Here is a 16,906-nt window from a genome sequence, read left to right as displayed (position 1 = left end):
AAAATGAGCAAATCCTAATGGGAAACAGGAATAAGGAACTCAACACTTTTTTAGGTAAGATATTACATTTTAAAGCTGAGTTATTGTGCCAATGGCTGACTTGAAGTCCTTTATCCATCTCTCAGTCTCTTGCATACTATGATGTGGGCAGTTGGTTTTATTACCTTGTTAGATAACATGCTATAAAAAATACCTTTAAGACCCTCCATTCCACATAGGTCACATCATATAAGTCCCCCTTTCTCTCTGTGTTTTCTGGAGGTGCCACTAAAGTCAATCATATTATCAGGGACAAACCTGAAGACATTTTCATTTACATTAAATTATTGACTAATATTTAATTTCCTGTAGTTTATCGGAGACAATCTTATCTGTAAGGAGGTACAGTCTATACTCTCCATACAACAGTTATAATTCTGTTACTAGGGACACTGTTCTTTCAGTTGTCCACAGAATTACAGCATTTTTCAGAATTGAAATACTTGAAAAATCAAAGTGCTTTGTTTTCAACAAGTTCAGTAATTTCCCCAAATCTACAACACTAAGTTATGATGCACAAAGGATGAGATCATAGGACTCTTAAAATGCAACAATTTTCTCTCCACTTCCTCAATTCCTCATACACTCACACCTACATTTGTGAAAGTATCTCAAGTAAGAGGAAAGATTTCCTAAAAGGCTCAAACGAGTGACACATCAGTGACCAGCACAGACTGGTGCCCAAGAGGGGCCCAATTAAAATATCTCAGATACAACTGGACCAAACCTTTAAAGTACTAAGTTAAAATAATCTTTTTAATGGAGAGAATTCTAAGTTTCAGAAGAGGACCTTCCTACTGAATCTCTGACCAGCAAATGATGATGCTATCCACCTCTGATGCTGATTGGTTTTTCTAACACTGAGATCACCCAATCCAGGAAGAAAGAGTTCATTGGTTAGTATTGTTTGGCCACGTGGGTTGAAGAGGGTCCTAGTCCTCACTGAGTAACTCTCAGCTGCTCCCTCACGCTCTGTGTTCTCCTGTATGATGTGTCTGTGGTTCACTGGATGGCAGCTTTGGCAGTGCTACTGATGGTGCTCAGCCTTCCCTTCTCTTGGGCCAGGGAAACCCAACGTAAGTGCACACCTTTGAGGGGAGGGTGAGCTATTATGGGTGGGAGAAGAAAGGGAGTTACCATTGTCTCTATGTCCAGACTACATCTCTTAAAAAACTGTGACATTCTCTTCAGTCATCACCAGTCCTTATCACATGGAGCCTTCGTTCCTTCCACAAGAAAAGGGCCTTGGATGCCTGCCTTCTGAATGCTGCTTAAGGTAACTCCATATACATGGGATAAGTCTTCTCAATTCTCCTCCAATAAAACCTCTCTAGTCTTACAACCCATTCCTCTAAGGATCTTAAGAGGATTGAGTCGCAAAGATACCCTGGAGGAGGAAATGGCAATCCACTCCAGTATTCTTGCCTGGAGAATTCCACGGACAGAGGACCCTGGTGAGCTACAGTCCATGGTATCACAAAGAGTTGGACACGAAAGAGCACACACTCAACACACATATCAGAAAAAAGAAAACTTTCTCTGAAAATTTACAGGGACTCTCGTGGAATTAGAACAGTCTCTCCTAGGAAGATGCTATGTTTGTCCTTAACAGAGTCTATGATGTTGCTGTCTCTCCCCAATATGTGAGAATGTATCAAAGGACACCCCTCACTATATCTTTTCCTATCTCCCTGAACCACAATGTTTAAAATGCCTATATCCCTGCCCTGGAGCTTCTCTGACAGAAGTTGGCGTTAATTTTCTCTCTTTCTCCTGGGTAAAGCATCCTGGAGCTAAACCAGGGATCTTTAACTACTTGGAATGACTCTGTAGATAAGGAGCATCCATAGGGTGTTCTTTAGTGCCTTAAAGAATTTATGGCATCTTCTGAAAACCTGATACAGGTTAGTGTTCTTTATAAATCTATTTTGAATCTTTCTACATGATTAGTTTCTCCTCTATCTCCCCATTCTCTGGTCTGAGCACATGCAAAGGGATTCAGCTAGTAAAGGATAAATTACAGGAAATTCTGTTTTTGTAAGTTACAAGTAGTCAAATATCAGCATTTTCATATGGCAAACCATAAACTCTGAGAAGAGTCCTGAGAATGTGAGGTTGTTTCCATCCTACTGGGTTGAAAGTCAAGAAGTAAGTCAAGGGAACTCATTGGCCTATCAGATATTGGCCCCAAACTTCATAGGTTCACTAATAATGCCATTTAATTTCCTTAATTAGTCATGTTTGGTGTCCTCTCCTTTCTGGTTCTTCCCTATTCTTTCCTCAAGCTATGCCATGACCATTAGAAAAAATCCCCATTAGAGAAAAAGTTTGCACAAACCCTCAGCACTATAACAGATCAATTGGATGAGATGAAACTTAATGAAAGTTTCCCTGAATCTTAAAATCACCTTTTCCTCTCTTGTGAATGTTTCTTCCAACTAGTAGGAGGAGCAAAAGGAAGTTTGCCTGAATTCCTCACAGGAAATGGAAAGGATATCATATGCCTACAGAATAAAAGAGTTTTAGAGCTGAGCTCTTTCTTGCCTTCCAGGAGTCACACAAAGACCCATTTCCAGAACACTGGGTGTATTCATTTTGAACTCAAATGTCTTTTTCTGAGCAACTATTATATACTGGGTTCTGTTCTTGGCTCAGAGAATTCTATTTCAGTAACTTAGGAAAGTCCCTTGCAGTCATCAGCTTACCTAATGGTGGGAGAGGAAGACAACTCAGTAAACACTTAACAGGGAAAATCATTTCAGAGAGCAATAAATGTGCTGAAAGAACACTTCAGGGTTGTAGAACAGAGAGAACTGTATTCACCTGACTTCAGTTCAAGTGTCTAGGAAGCTCTCCCTGAGAAGGTGACAGTCAACTGAGACATAAACGATGAGAAGAAGCCAGACACGTGAGGGATCTTAAGGGACAAGTGCCCCAGGGAGATGGAGCAGAGGAGAGGCTGAAATGTGAGAAGGTGTTTGCTGTGTTTAAGGGACAGAATGAAGATTAGAGCGGCTGAAGCAAAGCAAGCTGGTTGGACAGTGAAATAAGATGAGATTGGAGAGGAAACTAGGAGCCAAATCATATTAGGCTCTGGTGGTTGTGATGAGAACTTTAAAAAAATTTATTCATGTATTTATCTTTGGCTATGCTGGGTCTTTGTTGCCGAGCACGCTTTTCTCCAGCTGTGGTGCACAGGCTGCTCATTGCTGTGGGTTTTCCTGTTGCCGAGCGCAGGCTCTAGGGCAAACGGGTTTCAGTAGTTGTGGCTTCTGGGCTCTGGAGGACAGGCTCAATAGTTGTGGCGCACGGGCTTCATTGCTCCACAACACGTGGGATCCCCTGATCAGGGATTGAACCCATGTCTCCTGCATTGACAGGCAAATTCTTCACCACTGAGCCACCAGAAAAGCCCCCATGGTCCAAACTTTGACTTTTATTTATGGAGATATGTGAAACTACTGATAGATTATAAGGAGAGTCAGTTTGTTTATTTTAAAAAATAATCTAGCTACCACGTGGAGACTGGACTCCAGAGGTTCACAAGTGGAGTGGAGGACACCATTTAAGAACATGGCAGAATTCTACAGGGCAGGTATACTGTGGCTTCATTTAGAGTGGTGGTGACAAAGACATAGTAAAGATAAAGTGAACAGATTTGGGGAGATTGTTGTGTGACTTGCTCTTTTCAAACTTTGTCATGTGACAAGAAGGTATTAGAGAATTCCTGAATAGTAAGTGGACCTAGTCTGACCCAGAGAACACTCCTCTCTGCCATCATTTCTAAGTGAAGGCCTGTATTCAAAGTCTGGGGTCCTGTTCTTTTTCTATAAGCTGTCTATATGAGAATGTTATTTTTTCTAACCTTCTCCTTTTCTAAGGGTTCAGTTCAGGTCAGTCGCTCAGTCGTGTCCGACTCTTTGCGAACCCCATGAACCGTAGCATGCCAGGCCTCCCTGTCTATCACCAACTCCTGGAGTCTACCTAAACCCATGTCCATTGAGTTGGTGATGCCATCCAACCATCTCATCCTCTGTCATCCACTTCTCCTCCTGCCCTCAATCTTTCCCAGCATCAGGGTCTTTTCAAATGAGTCAACTCTTCGCATGAGGTGGCCAAAGTATTGGAGTTTCATCTTCAACATCAGTCCTTCCAATGAACACCCAGGATTGATCTCCTTTAGGATGGACTGCTTGGATCTCCTTGCAGTCCAAAGGACTCTCAAGAGTCTTCTCCAACAACACAGTTCAAAAGCATCAATTCTTCGGTGCTCAGCTTTCTTCACAGTCCCACTCTCACATCCATACATGACCACTGGAAAAACCATAGCCTTGGCTAGACAAACCTTTGTTGAAAAATTAATGTCTCTGCTTTTTAATATGCTGTCTAGGTTGGTCATAACTTTCCTTCCAAGGAGTAGCTGTCTTTTAATTTCATGGCTGCAATCACCATCTGCAGTGATTTTGGAGCCCAGAAAAATAAAGTCAGCCATTGTTTCCACTGTTTCCCCATCTATTTGCCATGAACTGATGGGACCAGATGCCATGATCTTCGTTTTCTGAATGTTGAGCTTTAAGCCAACTTTTTCACTCTCCACTTTCACTTTCATCAAGAGGCTTTTTAGTTCCTCTTCACTTTCTGCCATAAGGGTGGTGTCACCTGCATATCTGAGGTTATTGATATTTCTCCTGGCAATGTTGATTCCAGCTTGTGCTTCTTCCAGTCCAGGGTTTCTCAAGATGTACTCTGCATATAAGTTAAATAAGCAGGGTGACAATATACAGCCTTGACGTACTCCTTTTCCTATTTGGAACCAGTCTGTTGTTCCATGTCCAGTTCTAACTGTGGCTTCTTGACCTGCATAGATGTTTCTCAAGAGGCAGGTCAGGTGGTCTGGTATTCCCATCTCTTTCAGAATTTTCCACAGTTTGTTGTGATCCACACAGTCAAAGGCTTTGGCATAGTCAATAAAGCAGAAATAGATGTTTTTCTGAACTCTCTTGAACTCTCTTCTCTTTTTGATAAATCCAGAACATCTGAAAGTTAAGTTCAATACAGAAGCCTATTAATTTTAAGCACCTTGCTAGCATGTGAGATGATACTGAGGGTATTATTGAGAGTGTACATCTGGCCAAGGCTAGTAATTCAATATTATTAATACCAATAATACTGGTATTATTGGGTGTAGCAGGCAAAGTTAGAAATGAGTTATCTGGGGCTTTGAATAGGACTGAAATATCTGTAGTTGTAGTTTACTAATATAGATAAGTAGTGGACAAGTGGCAGGGAAATTAAGAAGGAAGATGATGTGAAGCATAAATTACATGTCTTTTTAATTGGCTGGTGAGGCAAAGAAATAAGTAAGTCATACTCAAATTTATTTTGCTGGAAAAATATCTCTTCATTGGGAGTGGATTCTTTAAAAACAGAAATTTCATATAGGAACAAGATTTTCAACAGATAAAATATTGGCAAAACTTTTAATGTAATTCTCAGTACTCCAAAATTAACCGTGGCTATTGACCACATATTTTCAGATGATTTATACTAGTTGAACTCATCCAGTGACAGATCACCAACATTCCCCCAACTCCTTGACCCCGAGTATTTGGCAATATCTAGAGCCAGAAGCAGAAGCAGGAGATATTAAGAAGAGGTGGCAAGAATACACAGAACTATACAAAAAAGATCTTCATGACCCAGATAACCATGATGGTAATGATCACTCACCTAGATCCCGACATCCTGGAATGTGAAGTCAAGTGGGCCTTAGGAAGCATCACTACAAACAAAGCTAGTGGAGGTGATGGAATTCCAGTTGAGCTATTTCAAATCCTAAAAGATGATGCTATGAAAGTGCTGCACTCAATATGCCAGCATATTGGGAAAACTCAGCAGTGGCCATAGGACTGGAAAAGGTCAGTTTTCATTCCAATCCCAAAGAAAGCTAATGCCAAAGAATGTTCAAACTACTGCACAACTGCACTCATCTCACATACCAGCAAAGTAATGCTCACAATTCTCCAAGCCAGGCTTCAACAGTACATGAACTGTGTAGTTCCAGATGTTTAAGCTGGGTTTAGAAAAGGCAGAGGAACCAGAGATCAAATTGTCAACATTCGTTGGATCATCAAAAAAGCAAGAGAGTTCCAGAAAAACATCTGCTTTATTGACTATGCCAAAGCCTTTGACAGTGTGAATCACAACAAACTGTGGAAAATTCTGAAAGAGATGGGAATATCAGACCACCTGACCTGCCTCCTGAGAAACCTGTATACAGGTCAAGAAGCCACAGTTAGAACTGGACGTGGAACAACAGACTGGTTCCAAATCAGGAAAGGAGTACATCAAGGCTGTATATTGTCACCCTACTTATTTAAGTTATATGCAGAGTACATCATGTGAAATGCTGGGCTGGATGAAGCACAGTCTGGAATCAAGATTGCTGGGAGAAATATCAATAACCTCAGATATGCAGATGACACCACCCTTTATGGCAGAAAGTGAAGAAAAAGTAAAGAAAGAGCCTTTTGATGAAAGTGAAAGAGGAGAGTGAAAAAGTTAGCTTAAAATTCAACATTCAGAGAAGGAAATGGCAACTCACTCCAGTGTTCTTGCCTGGAGAATCCCAGGGATGGGGGAGCCTGGTAGGTGCCATCTATGGGGTCCTGTAGAGTCAGACATGACTGAAACGACTTAGCAGCAGGAGCAGCAACATTCATAAAATGAAGATCATGGCATTTGGTCCCATCACTTCATGGCAAATAGATGGGGAAACAGTGGCAGACTTTATTTTTGGGGGCTCCAAAATCACTGCAGATGGTGACTGCAGCCATGAAATTACAAGATGCTTGCTCCTTGGAAGAAAAGTTCCAACCAACATAGACAGTATATTAAATAGCAGAGACATTACTGTGCTGACAAAGGTCCATCTAGTCAAAGCTATGGTTTTTCCAGTAGTCATGTATGGATGTGAGAGTTGGACTATAAAGAAAGCTGAGTGCCTAAGAATTGATGCCTAAGAATTGATGTTGGAGAAGACTCTTGAGAGTCCCTTGGACTGCACGGAGGTCCAACCAGTCCATCCTAATGGATATCAGTCCTGAATATTCATTGGAAGGGCTGATCCTGAAGCTGAAACTCCAATCCTTTGGCCACCTAATGGGAAGAACTGACTCATTTGAAAACACCCTGATGCTGGGAAAGATCGAAGGCAGGAGAAGAAGGGGATGACAAAGGATGAGATGGTTGGATGGCATCACTGACTTGATGGACATGAGTTTGAGCAAGTTCCAGGAGTTGGTGATGGACAGGAAGGCCTGGTGTGGGGCAGTCCATGGCATCACAAAGAGTCGGACCTGACTAGTGACTGAACTGAACTGAGAGCCATTTTTGGTTATTACACTGAGGGTTTCTTCTGACATCAAGTGAGTAGAGGCCAGAGATGCTGGTAGACAGCCTACAATGTTTAGAATAGCCACCCTCACCTAAGAGACATATTTGATCTCTTACCTAATCAGGTCAAATTTGAAAAGAGTTCTGTCACCAAATTTAAAAAATAAATTGGTTTTTCGAGCTATCCGGATTTGGAAATTCCAAAAAGGAAAGGTAGAAGTATACTGGGATCATGGTTTTAATTTCCTTAAAACTCTTCAAAAGTTTCCCATTTATCATAAATTCAAAACCCTAACATCAACTATAAGACTTTTAAGAACTGGCTTCTGTGATTTTTCTAGTGAAAAATTTCACCCTGCTTCCTCACTCTCTGTGCAAGTGAGAAGTTTTCCTCTGGATTCCTGCAGAAATTCATCATCTCTTTCAAGCCTTTACACATGCTACTACCTTTACCTGAAACATGCCTCCTTTTTCTCCCAGACATACACACACTTCTTGTCTTCAGCCATCTAAAGCTAACCTTTCATGTCACATCTTTAAAAAACAAAAAACAAAAAACTGAAGTATAGTTGATTATGAACTTCCCCGGTGGTTCAGCTGGTGAAGAATCTGTCTGTAATGTGGGAGACCTGGGTTCGATCCCTAGGTTGGGAAGATCTCCTGGAGAAGGGAACGACTACCCATTCCAATATTCTTGCCTAGAGAATTCCATGGACAGAGGAGCCTGGTGGGCTACAGTCCATAGAATCACAAAGAACAGGATAGGACTGAAATGACTGAGCTCACACACATTGTATCAAATGTTTGTTTTTATATTCCGAAAGAGGTTAGGCTACAGTCCTTGGGGTTGCAAAGAGTTGGACACGACTGAGTGACTTTCACTTTCATAGTTGATTTACAAATTTGTGTCATGTCACGTCTTAAATATCATTTGAGACAACTTCTCTGCCACCCTAATGTAATTATTCTCTCTTCTGAACTCCTAACTTTTCTTCTGATATTTCTGACTCTTGTGTAATTAACTCTTGCGTGGTTGGGTTTCGTCCATCAGTCTCACTAAATGTTATACTCCTAGATAAGGTAGGGGAGAGGTCTGTTTTTCCTTCTTTGGATTCCCAGGGGCAGCAGCACAGGCCTGGCACAAGGTCAGCACCAGGTAAGGAAGTGTTTCAGGAACTGATGAAGGGCTGTGGGATGAGAGGAAGGAGCAGTGAGTGTTTTTCTGGTGAAAGCATTCAGGAGGTGGAAGCGATGGGGTAAATCCTGGCCCAGCTCAGGCTTGGAGGTCTCCAGCCAAGTGCAGAGCTGACTGCATCCCACATGGCTTAGAATCAGAGGGGCCTTCCCCGACCACCATGGTCTGGATTGATCCTGCAGATGAAAGATGAACCATGAGTGCTGGTAATTTGGGGTGCCAGTGGAGCCAATGAAGGAGTTCCTAGTGCTCCCTTCTCTCCTAGCGACCCCCTTCTCCCTCTCCCATTGGTGGGCGTTGCAGTCAGTCATTTCCAGGAGCCCGCCCAGTGATCAGATCTTTCACGTCTTCACAGCTCATTTCATCCATCAGTTTAAGGGTGAGTGTCGTTTCTCCAACGGGTTGGAGCGGATGCGGTTCTTTGCCAGATACATCTACAACACGCAGGAGGATGTGCATTTTGACAGCGATGTGGGGGAGTTCACGGCCCTGACGGAGCTGGGGAGGCTGGACGCCGAGTACTGGAACCAGCAAAAGGACTTCATGGAGCAGATGCGGGCCAAGGTGGACACGTTGTGCAGATCCAACTACCAGGGCATTGGTAGCTTCCTGAGGCAGCGCCGAGGTGAGCGAGGCCAGTGGGTGGCCTCGGGGAGGTTGTGTGTGTGTGCGTGCACGTGTGCAGGAATGTGTGTGTGAGAGAGAGACAGAGAGACAGAGGACAGGAGGACAGAGACAGAGGCTACGTCCAGGTGAGTGTTGGATTGTGAGCAAGTTCAAGTTAGGAAAGTTGCTGTGAGAAGATGAGACTGGGAGTCTCACATGCTGTCGGGGAGACAGTGTGTGATTGTGAGAGGGGAGAGAGCATGTGGCGGGGGAAGGGGCTGGGGGTCTGAGAGGACCGGAGAGGGTAAGAGGTATGGAGGACGGATGCAGGAAGGAAAGATGGTGGCAGACTGTGGGAGAGGTGAGGTGGCAGAAAGGGGAAGGGGATATGGAGGAATACTGACTGGGAGGGGCGGTTAGGCTTTCCTGGCCGCTCAGACATAAAGAATCTGCCCACAGTGCAGGAGACCTGAGTTTGATCCCTGGCTGGGGAAGATCCCCTGGAGAAGAGAATGGCTACCCACTCAAGTATTCTTGCCTGTAGAATTCCATGGACAGAGAAGCCTGGCGGGCTACAGTCCATGGGGTCGCAAAAAGTTGAACGTGACTGAGTGACTAACCCTCTAGGTGGTTAGAGAGGAGAAGAGGGCATTGAGGTGTCTGTGATTGTGCTACCCAACAAAGGGCTGTGGAACTTGGACATTCATGGTCAGCTGTGGTACAGGAGCTTCAGCACATCTTCCTGGATGATGGACCCTTTGCTTCACATCTGCATCTTTTGCTTCTGTGGTCAGGGAGAAACTGGTTCTGGGTCCAGATTTTCACCTTTGCTCGTGCTTCAGCTGCACGACTCATGGTTTTGTTCTTTCGTCTCTGAAAAGCAACTCAGTATCTTGCTTGAAACAGAATAGGGCCAGATTGGAGCTGGTTCTGGGGTTATACAATTATAAGAAATTTTAAGTTTTGTACTCTTTTAAGATTAATTAATTTTTGACTGTGCTGGGTTTTCCTTTCTGCGTGCAGGCTTTCTCTAGTTGCAGCGAGCAAAGACTGCTTTCTGGTTGCAGTGCATGGGCTTCTCACTGCAGTGGGTTCTCTTGTTGCAGAGCATGGGCTCTAGGGTGTGGGAGCTTCAGCAGTTGCAGCATGTGGGCTCAGTAGTTGTGGCACGGGTTTAGTTTCCTTGGAGCATGTGAGATCTTCCCAGATCAGGAACTGAACTTGCGTCCCCTGAACCAGTGGGTGGATTGGCAGGTGGATTCTTAACCTCTGGACCACCAGGAAAGTCAAAGAATTTTTTCTTTTTAATTAGTGACTTTCCTTCCTGCTTTACCTCTCCTTCAGGACTCAAGTTTTTCTTGGGATTCAACTCATAGACTTAGAGAATCACCCGTGTCTTTCCTTCTTCCCAGGGTGGAACCATTCTGAGATGTTCTAAGGTGTGAGTGCCTGGAGACAGCTTTCCCAGGATGTCATGTTCTATATCCACACCTACCCCACTGCTGTTCCCTAATTTATCGACACTTTGATTCATATTTTCTCTTCAGTTAAACAAGGATAACAATAGCTAACATATATTGAAGACTAAGTTCCAGTTATTGTTTTACATACTTTACATGGAATAATCCTCACATAGTGCTGAGAGGTAAATTAGGATAATAATACCCTTTTATAGATAGAAAGCTGAGGCACGTGGAAATGTAAAAATTCTCCCAGTCACTAAGAGGAAGAGCCTGGATGTGAATCCAGTCTGTCTGGCTTCAGAAATCAGTACACTGTATGCCTTGAAAGATTTGTAAATGCTTCAGTTCAACAATGAATTATTTTTCATGCTATGAAACACACATACACATATTTTTTCAACATCTTTTAAATGTAATGGGCCAGTGCTGTAAGAATTAAAGTCAAGGCTCACAGTACTAGCTCCTAAAGTTGGGCCAAATGGCCTGTCTGGCCTACCTGAGACTGCAGTCTGCTCTGGTGATTGGTTTAGAAAGGCAGCCAATCAAGGAGACTCACTTTGTCTTGCTCACTGATTCCCTCCACTTTTTCTCTCCCAGTGGAGCCTACAGTGACTGTGTATCCTGCAAAGACCCAGCCCCTGCAGCACCACAACCTCCTGGTCTGCTCTGTGAACAGTTTCTACCCAGGCCACATTGAAGTCAGGTGGTTCCGGAACGGCCATGAAGAGGAGGCTGGGGTGATCTCCACAGGCCTGATCCAGAATGGAGACTGGACCTTCCAGACCATGGTGATGCTTGAAACAGTTCCTCAGAGTGGAGAGGTCTACACCTGCCAAGTGGAGCACCCCAGCTGGACGAGCCCTCTCACAGTGGAATGGAGTGAGAAGCTCTCTATCTCATATGTCCCTCACCCACCGTGGAGGGGGCTTGCTTTCCCCTGAATTTCAGGTGTCTCCTCTCCCTACAACATGTGTTCATTTGCTCCTTATTCTCCTGTCCTTCAGCTGAGGTTATTGGGGAGTCCTTTATCCTGTGATAGAAATCCTCTGATACTTTACGGATATCTTGGCATAGTTTCTCCAAATACCTACACCCCCTGGGGAGGCATTTCTTCCTGACAAGGAGAAAAGAGGTATCCCTGGTCTGAGCCTCCATGAAATCTCAAGTCACGGTCACCCTGTGACCTGGGCACTAGTCCCCTGCCTCCAGCTGGGCTTGTACTTCCGACACTGTTGCTCTGAGTTGTTCACTGTGATCTGAGAAAAGGTGCATCCTTTACAGCGTACAAACCTTCCTGACGTGAGTGGAGTTCAACCTCAGCTATGCCCTTTATTGGCTCTGTCACCACACACAAGCTAATTAACCTCATTCCGTCCCAGGTTCCTCACCTACTAAATATTGAAGTCCTGTGGCCTTATATCAGGACTGCAATGTTTAAATGAGTTCAGTGCCTGAATCTTGAAGCTACTCTGTGTGATTTTTAAGACAAATTTTTGTAGGAATTGCCAGTTATTCTGGTTCTTCCAGGGCAGCCTTCTTTCCTTCTTCTCAAAACTCTCTGTCTTATAATAGGTCTGCCCAATGTTATGTAGCAGCCTGGATGGGAGGGGAGTTTAGGGGAGAATTGTTATTGTTTAGTCGCTAAGTCATGTTCAACTCTTTGTGACCCCATGGACTGTAGCCCACCAGGCTCCTCCATCCATGGGATTTCCCGGATAAGAATACTGGAATGGGGAGTCATTTCCTTCTCCCTTGGGGGAGAATGGATACATGTATATGTCTGGCTTAGTTCCTTTGCTGTCTGCCTGAAACTGTCACAATATTGTTAATTGGCCATACTCCAATACAAAATAAAAAGTTTAATAAAAATTTCTCAATCTTATGCAGCCACTCTGGAAGGTGGTATGGAGATTCCTTAAAAAACTAAGAATAAAATCACCCTATGACCCAGCAATCCCACTACTAGGCATATACCCTGAAGAAACCAAAATTAAAGACACATGTACCCCAATGTTCATTGCAGCACTATTTACAATAGCTAGAACATGGAAACAACCTAGATGTCCATCAACAGATGAATGGATAAAATGAATGGTACCTATATACAATGTACGTATATACAAATTGACATTTGGCAGAAACTTAATCATATAAAGGGACACATTTGAGTCAGTTCTAATGAGGTGGATGAACCAAGAACCTAGTATACAGAGTGAAGTAGGTAAGAAAGAGAAAGATAAATATCATGCACTAACACATATATATGCAATCTAGACAGATGGTACTGATGAAAGTTTCTGCAGGGCAGCAGTAGAGATACACACATAGAGAACAGACTTATATGCACACGGGACGGGGAAAGGAAGGAGAGAGTGAGTTGTATGGAGAGCGTAACATGGAAACTTACATCACCATATGTAAAACAGATACCTGTATGACTCAGGGAACTCAAACAGGGGCTCTGTAACCTAGAGAGGTGGGATGGGGAGGGAGATGGGCCGGAGGTTCAAGGGGGAGGGGACATATGTATACCTTGGCTGATTCATGTTGACATTTGGCAGAAACCATCACAATTCTGTAAAGCAATTATCCTTCAACTAAAAAAAAAAAATACATTAAAAAATTCTCAGTCTTAGAGATTGAAATAGAGAAGTTGTATTTGGGATAAAAATGACTAAAATTAGCTTCTTTTCTCAGGAGCACAGTCTGACTCTGCTCAGAGGAAGCTGATGAGTGGAATTGGAGGCTTTGTTCTGGGTCTGCTCTTCCTTGGCGTGGGACTGTTCATCCACCTCAGGAGTAAGAAAGGTGAGGAACCAGTTGGCAGATGATATTCCTCGCAGGCTTTTGGGAGAAGAAATGTGACTTTGCTCGGGTGGTTCGTGACCCTGTACAAAGTCTGTCATTACCTAGTTACCTCAAATTTCCTGAAAATCCAGACACTGACAGTCCATGATTAGCCATGGTTGAAACATGAAAGGTGATGGCCTATAACAATCAGAAATGGTTAACACACATGAAATTTGGGGTGGAGATCCTGGGGCAAATGCGGGAAGAGACACTAAGGCTGATGAAATTACAATGGGTTTGTGTGAGAGAAGCTTCAGTTTCTCTCTATCCTGGCATCCAGTGATGTGGGCTGTGGTGTGAGAGAAATCTTAGGAGAGTGCTCTGGGTCTGGGAACATTGTGTTTGGGGGTGGATTTACCTCCATCTTTTAACTATATGTCTTTCTTCCTCTTTTCCAGGACACCCTGCACTTCAGCCTATAGGTAATGCTTCTTAACTCTCTTTTAGAATCATATTTAGTCTCCTAGAGCAGATGGTAGAGGGGACAAGACAGGAGACAGAAATAATGAGAAAGACTGTGGATCTGACTTCTGATCATGCAGTTTACACTGAAGCTTCTTCTGTCCACTAAACAGAAGGTTTGAACTGTAAAGTGGCTTTGGGCCAAGGAGACTTAAGAAAATTTCCCCTTCTTACTGCAATGCTTTAACAGAAGGCTCTGAGAGGCAGAGACAAGGGGAAGTGCTGCTTGTAAAGTAAGACTGGAAATGACACTGTCCTCTGCTTCCTGAAGGACCCCTGAGCTGAAGTGAAGATGGTAACACTCAAAGAAGAACCTTCTGTCCCAGCTTCTTCACGGCCTGAAAAGGTCTCCTGCTTGGCTCCTATTCCTCCACAACAAGAGTGCTTCTCAGGATCTCGATTGCTCCTGGTTGAGTGACCCTGCAGAAAATGTCCTTCTTGCTGGTTTCCTTGGCCCCCATGTTTGACCTGGACGTTCTCAGTATTGATCACCATACCTTATCTTCATTCTTTCCTGGTCCCCTTTGTTTTCAACCTTTAGTGCCTCCTGTGCCTCGGATCTTCTGTCCATATTATTATATAACTTTTTATCTCAAATAAATATGGACTGGCAATCATCTGCTTTATACAGTTTCAAGGAAAGAAGTAGAAAGAAAACAGAAGTGGAGGGTGGCATCATAAAACAATAATGGTTATTATTTCTTATATATTCCTAAATTTGGTCATTTGTGGATCTGGAGGTTTCCTTGCTCCCTTCCCTGTTTTTTCCTTGAGTTTTCTACATTCTGTCGTCAGGCATGTTTTCCAGGGCTAGATGAAAGGCCTTAATTCCCTCTATCATGGTGGTTTCCTACATCTTTGCAACCTCAAAGATAAACACACTTTATAGTAATCTGCTATTATTTAAAAGTTACAAAATGTATATTCCTGTTTTTTTTTTTTTTTTTCTCCTTTGCCATGATTTTAAAACAAAGTATCTAATCCTGGGTTAGTTCACTCCTTGAACTCCTCTTTAATTAGACTAATAGTGGGCTTCAATATTTAAATCTTTTTCTGTCTCTAAGATAAACATCAGTGACAGGCTGATGCTGTGGCTGGGGTGTATTCTTCCCCATAAGTAGGTTTCAGAAGGCCACTAAGACAAAGCCACAACTCTAGTGGAAAATATGCATTTCTGAGTCCCCCCAGAGTGTGTGATAAACTACTGTCTGTTACAGGAAAATCCAGTATGGATCTTATCTTAGCAGAAATCAGAAACAATTCTGAAAAACAAAGGAAAATTTATGAATACAGGGATGTTCATCCAAACAAAAAAATATCCTACAACTGGAAGAAAAATGAGATTTTCTACTCTAGAATAATCCCCAAAATGTACTTTCAGTAGGTTTAGATTTGTACAGTCTATAACATTTTCAAAACTAAGATAGAGGAGGAGAATATCTATCTATCATCTACTTACATTTGTAAATAGAAACAATGGCAGAACTATTTTTAAAAAATTGTTATCTTTTGGGCAAATGAGAGAATAGATTAAAGGGGACAAATATGAAAGTCAGACTTTTTTGAATTTATTTCATTTAATAGTTTTAACTAGAGGAACGTTCAAATATTCTATGTAATAAAAATAATTTTAAATTAAAAGATTAACAAAGTGATGCTTAAAAACTAAAAGCAAACTGGAATGATTCAAACAAATTTGACCATGATAGAAAACAAGCTAGAAAAGTAAATCAAAAATTTTTTGACCCTTGCATAAACGATTGTTGAACTATAATGGTAAGTAAGTATATAGTTTTAAGTTCCAAAGACTTTAATAACATAAAAGAGTTGGATAGGCTCAGAAACCATGGTGATTTCTCCTAGCTCAAGAAACCACTATGATAGAAGGAATTAAGACCTTTCTCCTAGCTCAGGCTTAGGCAATTAAATTGCTGACAAAGTTGGTGGGTTCTGCTATTGTATTTCCTATGAAGTCAATGTGCATGCTCACTCGTGTCCAACTCTTTGTGACCCCATGGACTGTAGCCTGCCAGGCTCCTCTGTCCATGTTTTCCAGGCAAGAATACTGGAGCGGGTTGCCATTTCCTCCTCCAGCAGATCTTCTCGATCCAGGGATTAAACCCACGTCTCCTGCGTCTCCTGCCTTGCAGGCGGGTTCTTTACTCATTGAGCCATCAGGGAAGCCCATCCATCTGAAGAGTCAATTTCAAATGCAAACTGAATTGAAACAGTAGGTAATAGAATTCAGAAGTTTATTACAAAGTAATTGTTGAATTCTTCACAGTCCTGCACATCTATTATTTTCAAGCAAATTCAAAGTTTGTTTTTGCGTATGTTAATTATAGTATGTGTTATTTATGTGAAACAGGTTATCATCCTGTAGAGATTTGACAGATCATGTCTGCCATGTGCATACAGTTGGGATAAGTTGTATTTGATCCCAAGGTTGCAACTTTACTGTCATTTTATTCTCTGATTTGAATAAATAAGTGTTTCATTTTGTTTGAGACCTGTGGTGTGAAATTACAAGGTAGAACTGAGGTCTATAGTATGAATATATCTATGAAGACACTTTCTGCTACTAGTAACAGAAGAATCCAATCTAATTAGCTTTACTTTTCTTTATTATCTCACATAACGGATAGACCAAGGTAGGGAATTTCCAGAGTTGGTCAATTTATCAGGCCAATGGCATCACCAATGATCTGAAAGGCAGGAAAAGAGAACTGTTGCTTCTCATGTGGTTTTATGAGAAGCAACCGAACTTTTCCCTTAGTGTTCCCAGCAGACCCACTTCCTCACACATTAGGAGGATCATGGATGACGACGGCAGTTCACATAAATCACGTTTCACCCTTTGTGACATGGGCCTGCCTCCTCTGATACACAAGGGAAG

General features: G+C 42.4%; 1 protein-coding gene across 1 annotated transcript; it reads left to right on the top strand.

Moving 5' to 3' along the window:
* Nucleotides 1-1,025: 1,025 nt before the first annotated feature.
* LOC102271676 (DLA class II histocompatibility antigen, DR-1 beta chain-like) lies at nucleotides 1,026-15,707 on the top strand. The gene is given in 7 exon segments (XM_070360924.1): nucleotides 1,026-1,041; nucleotides 1,044-1,115; nucleotides 8,985-9,254; nucleotides 11,296-11,577; nucleotides 13,396-13,506; nucleotides 13,947-13,970; nucleotides 14,282-15,707. Coding segments are annotated over 7 exon segments (789 nt in total). The 3' UTR covers nucleotides 14,296-15,707.
* The last annotated feature ends 1,199 nt before the right edge of the window (nucleotides 15,708-16,906 follow it).

The sequence above is a fragment of the Bos mutus genome, chromosome 23 (genome assembly GCF_027580195.1).
Source record: "Bos mutus isolate GX-2022 chromosome 23, NWIPB_WYAK_1.1, whole genome shotgun sequence".
Taxonomy (NCBI): domain Eukaryota; kingdom Metazoa; phylum Chordata; class Mammalia; order Artiodactyla; family Bovidae; genus Bos; species Bos mutus.
The sequence above is the reverse complement of the archived record's forward strand: the minus strand, read 5'-3'. Positions and strand labels throughout refer to the sequence as shown.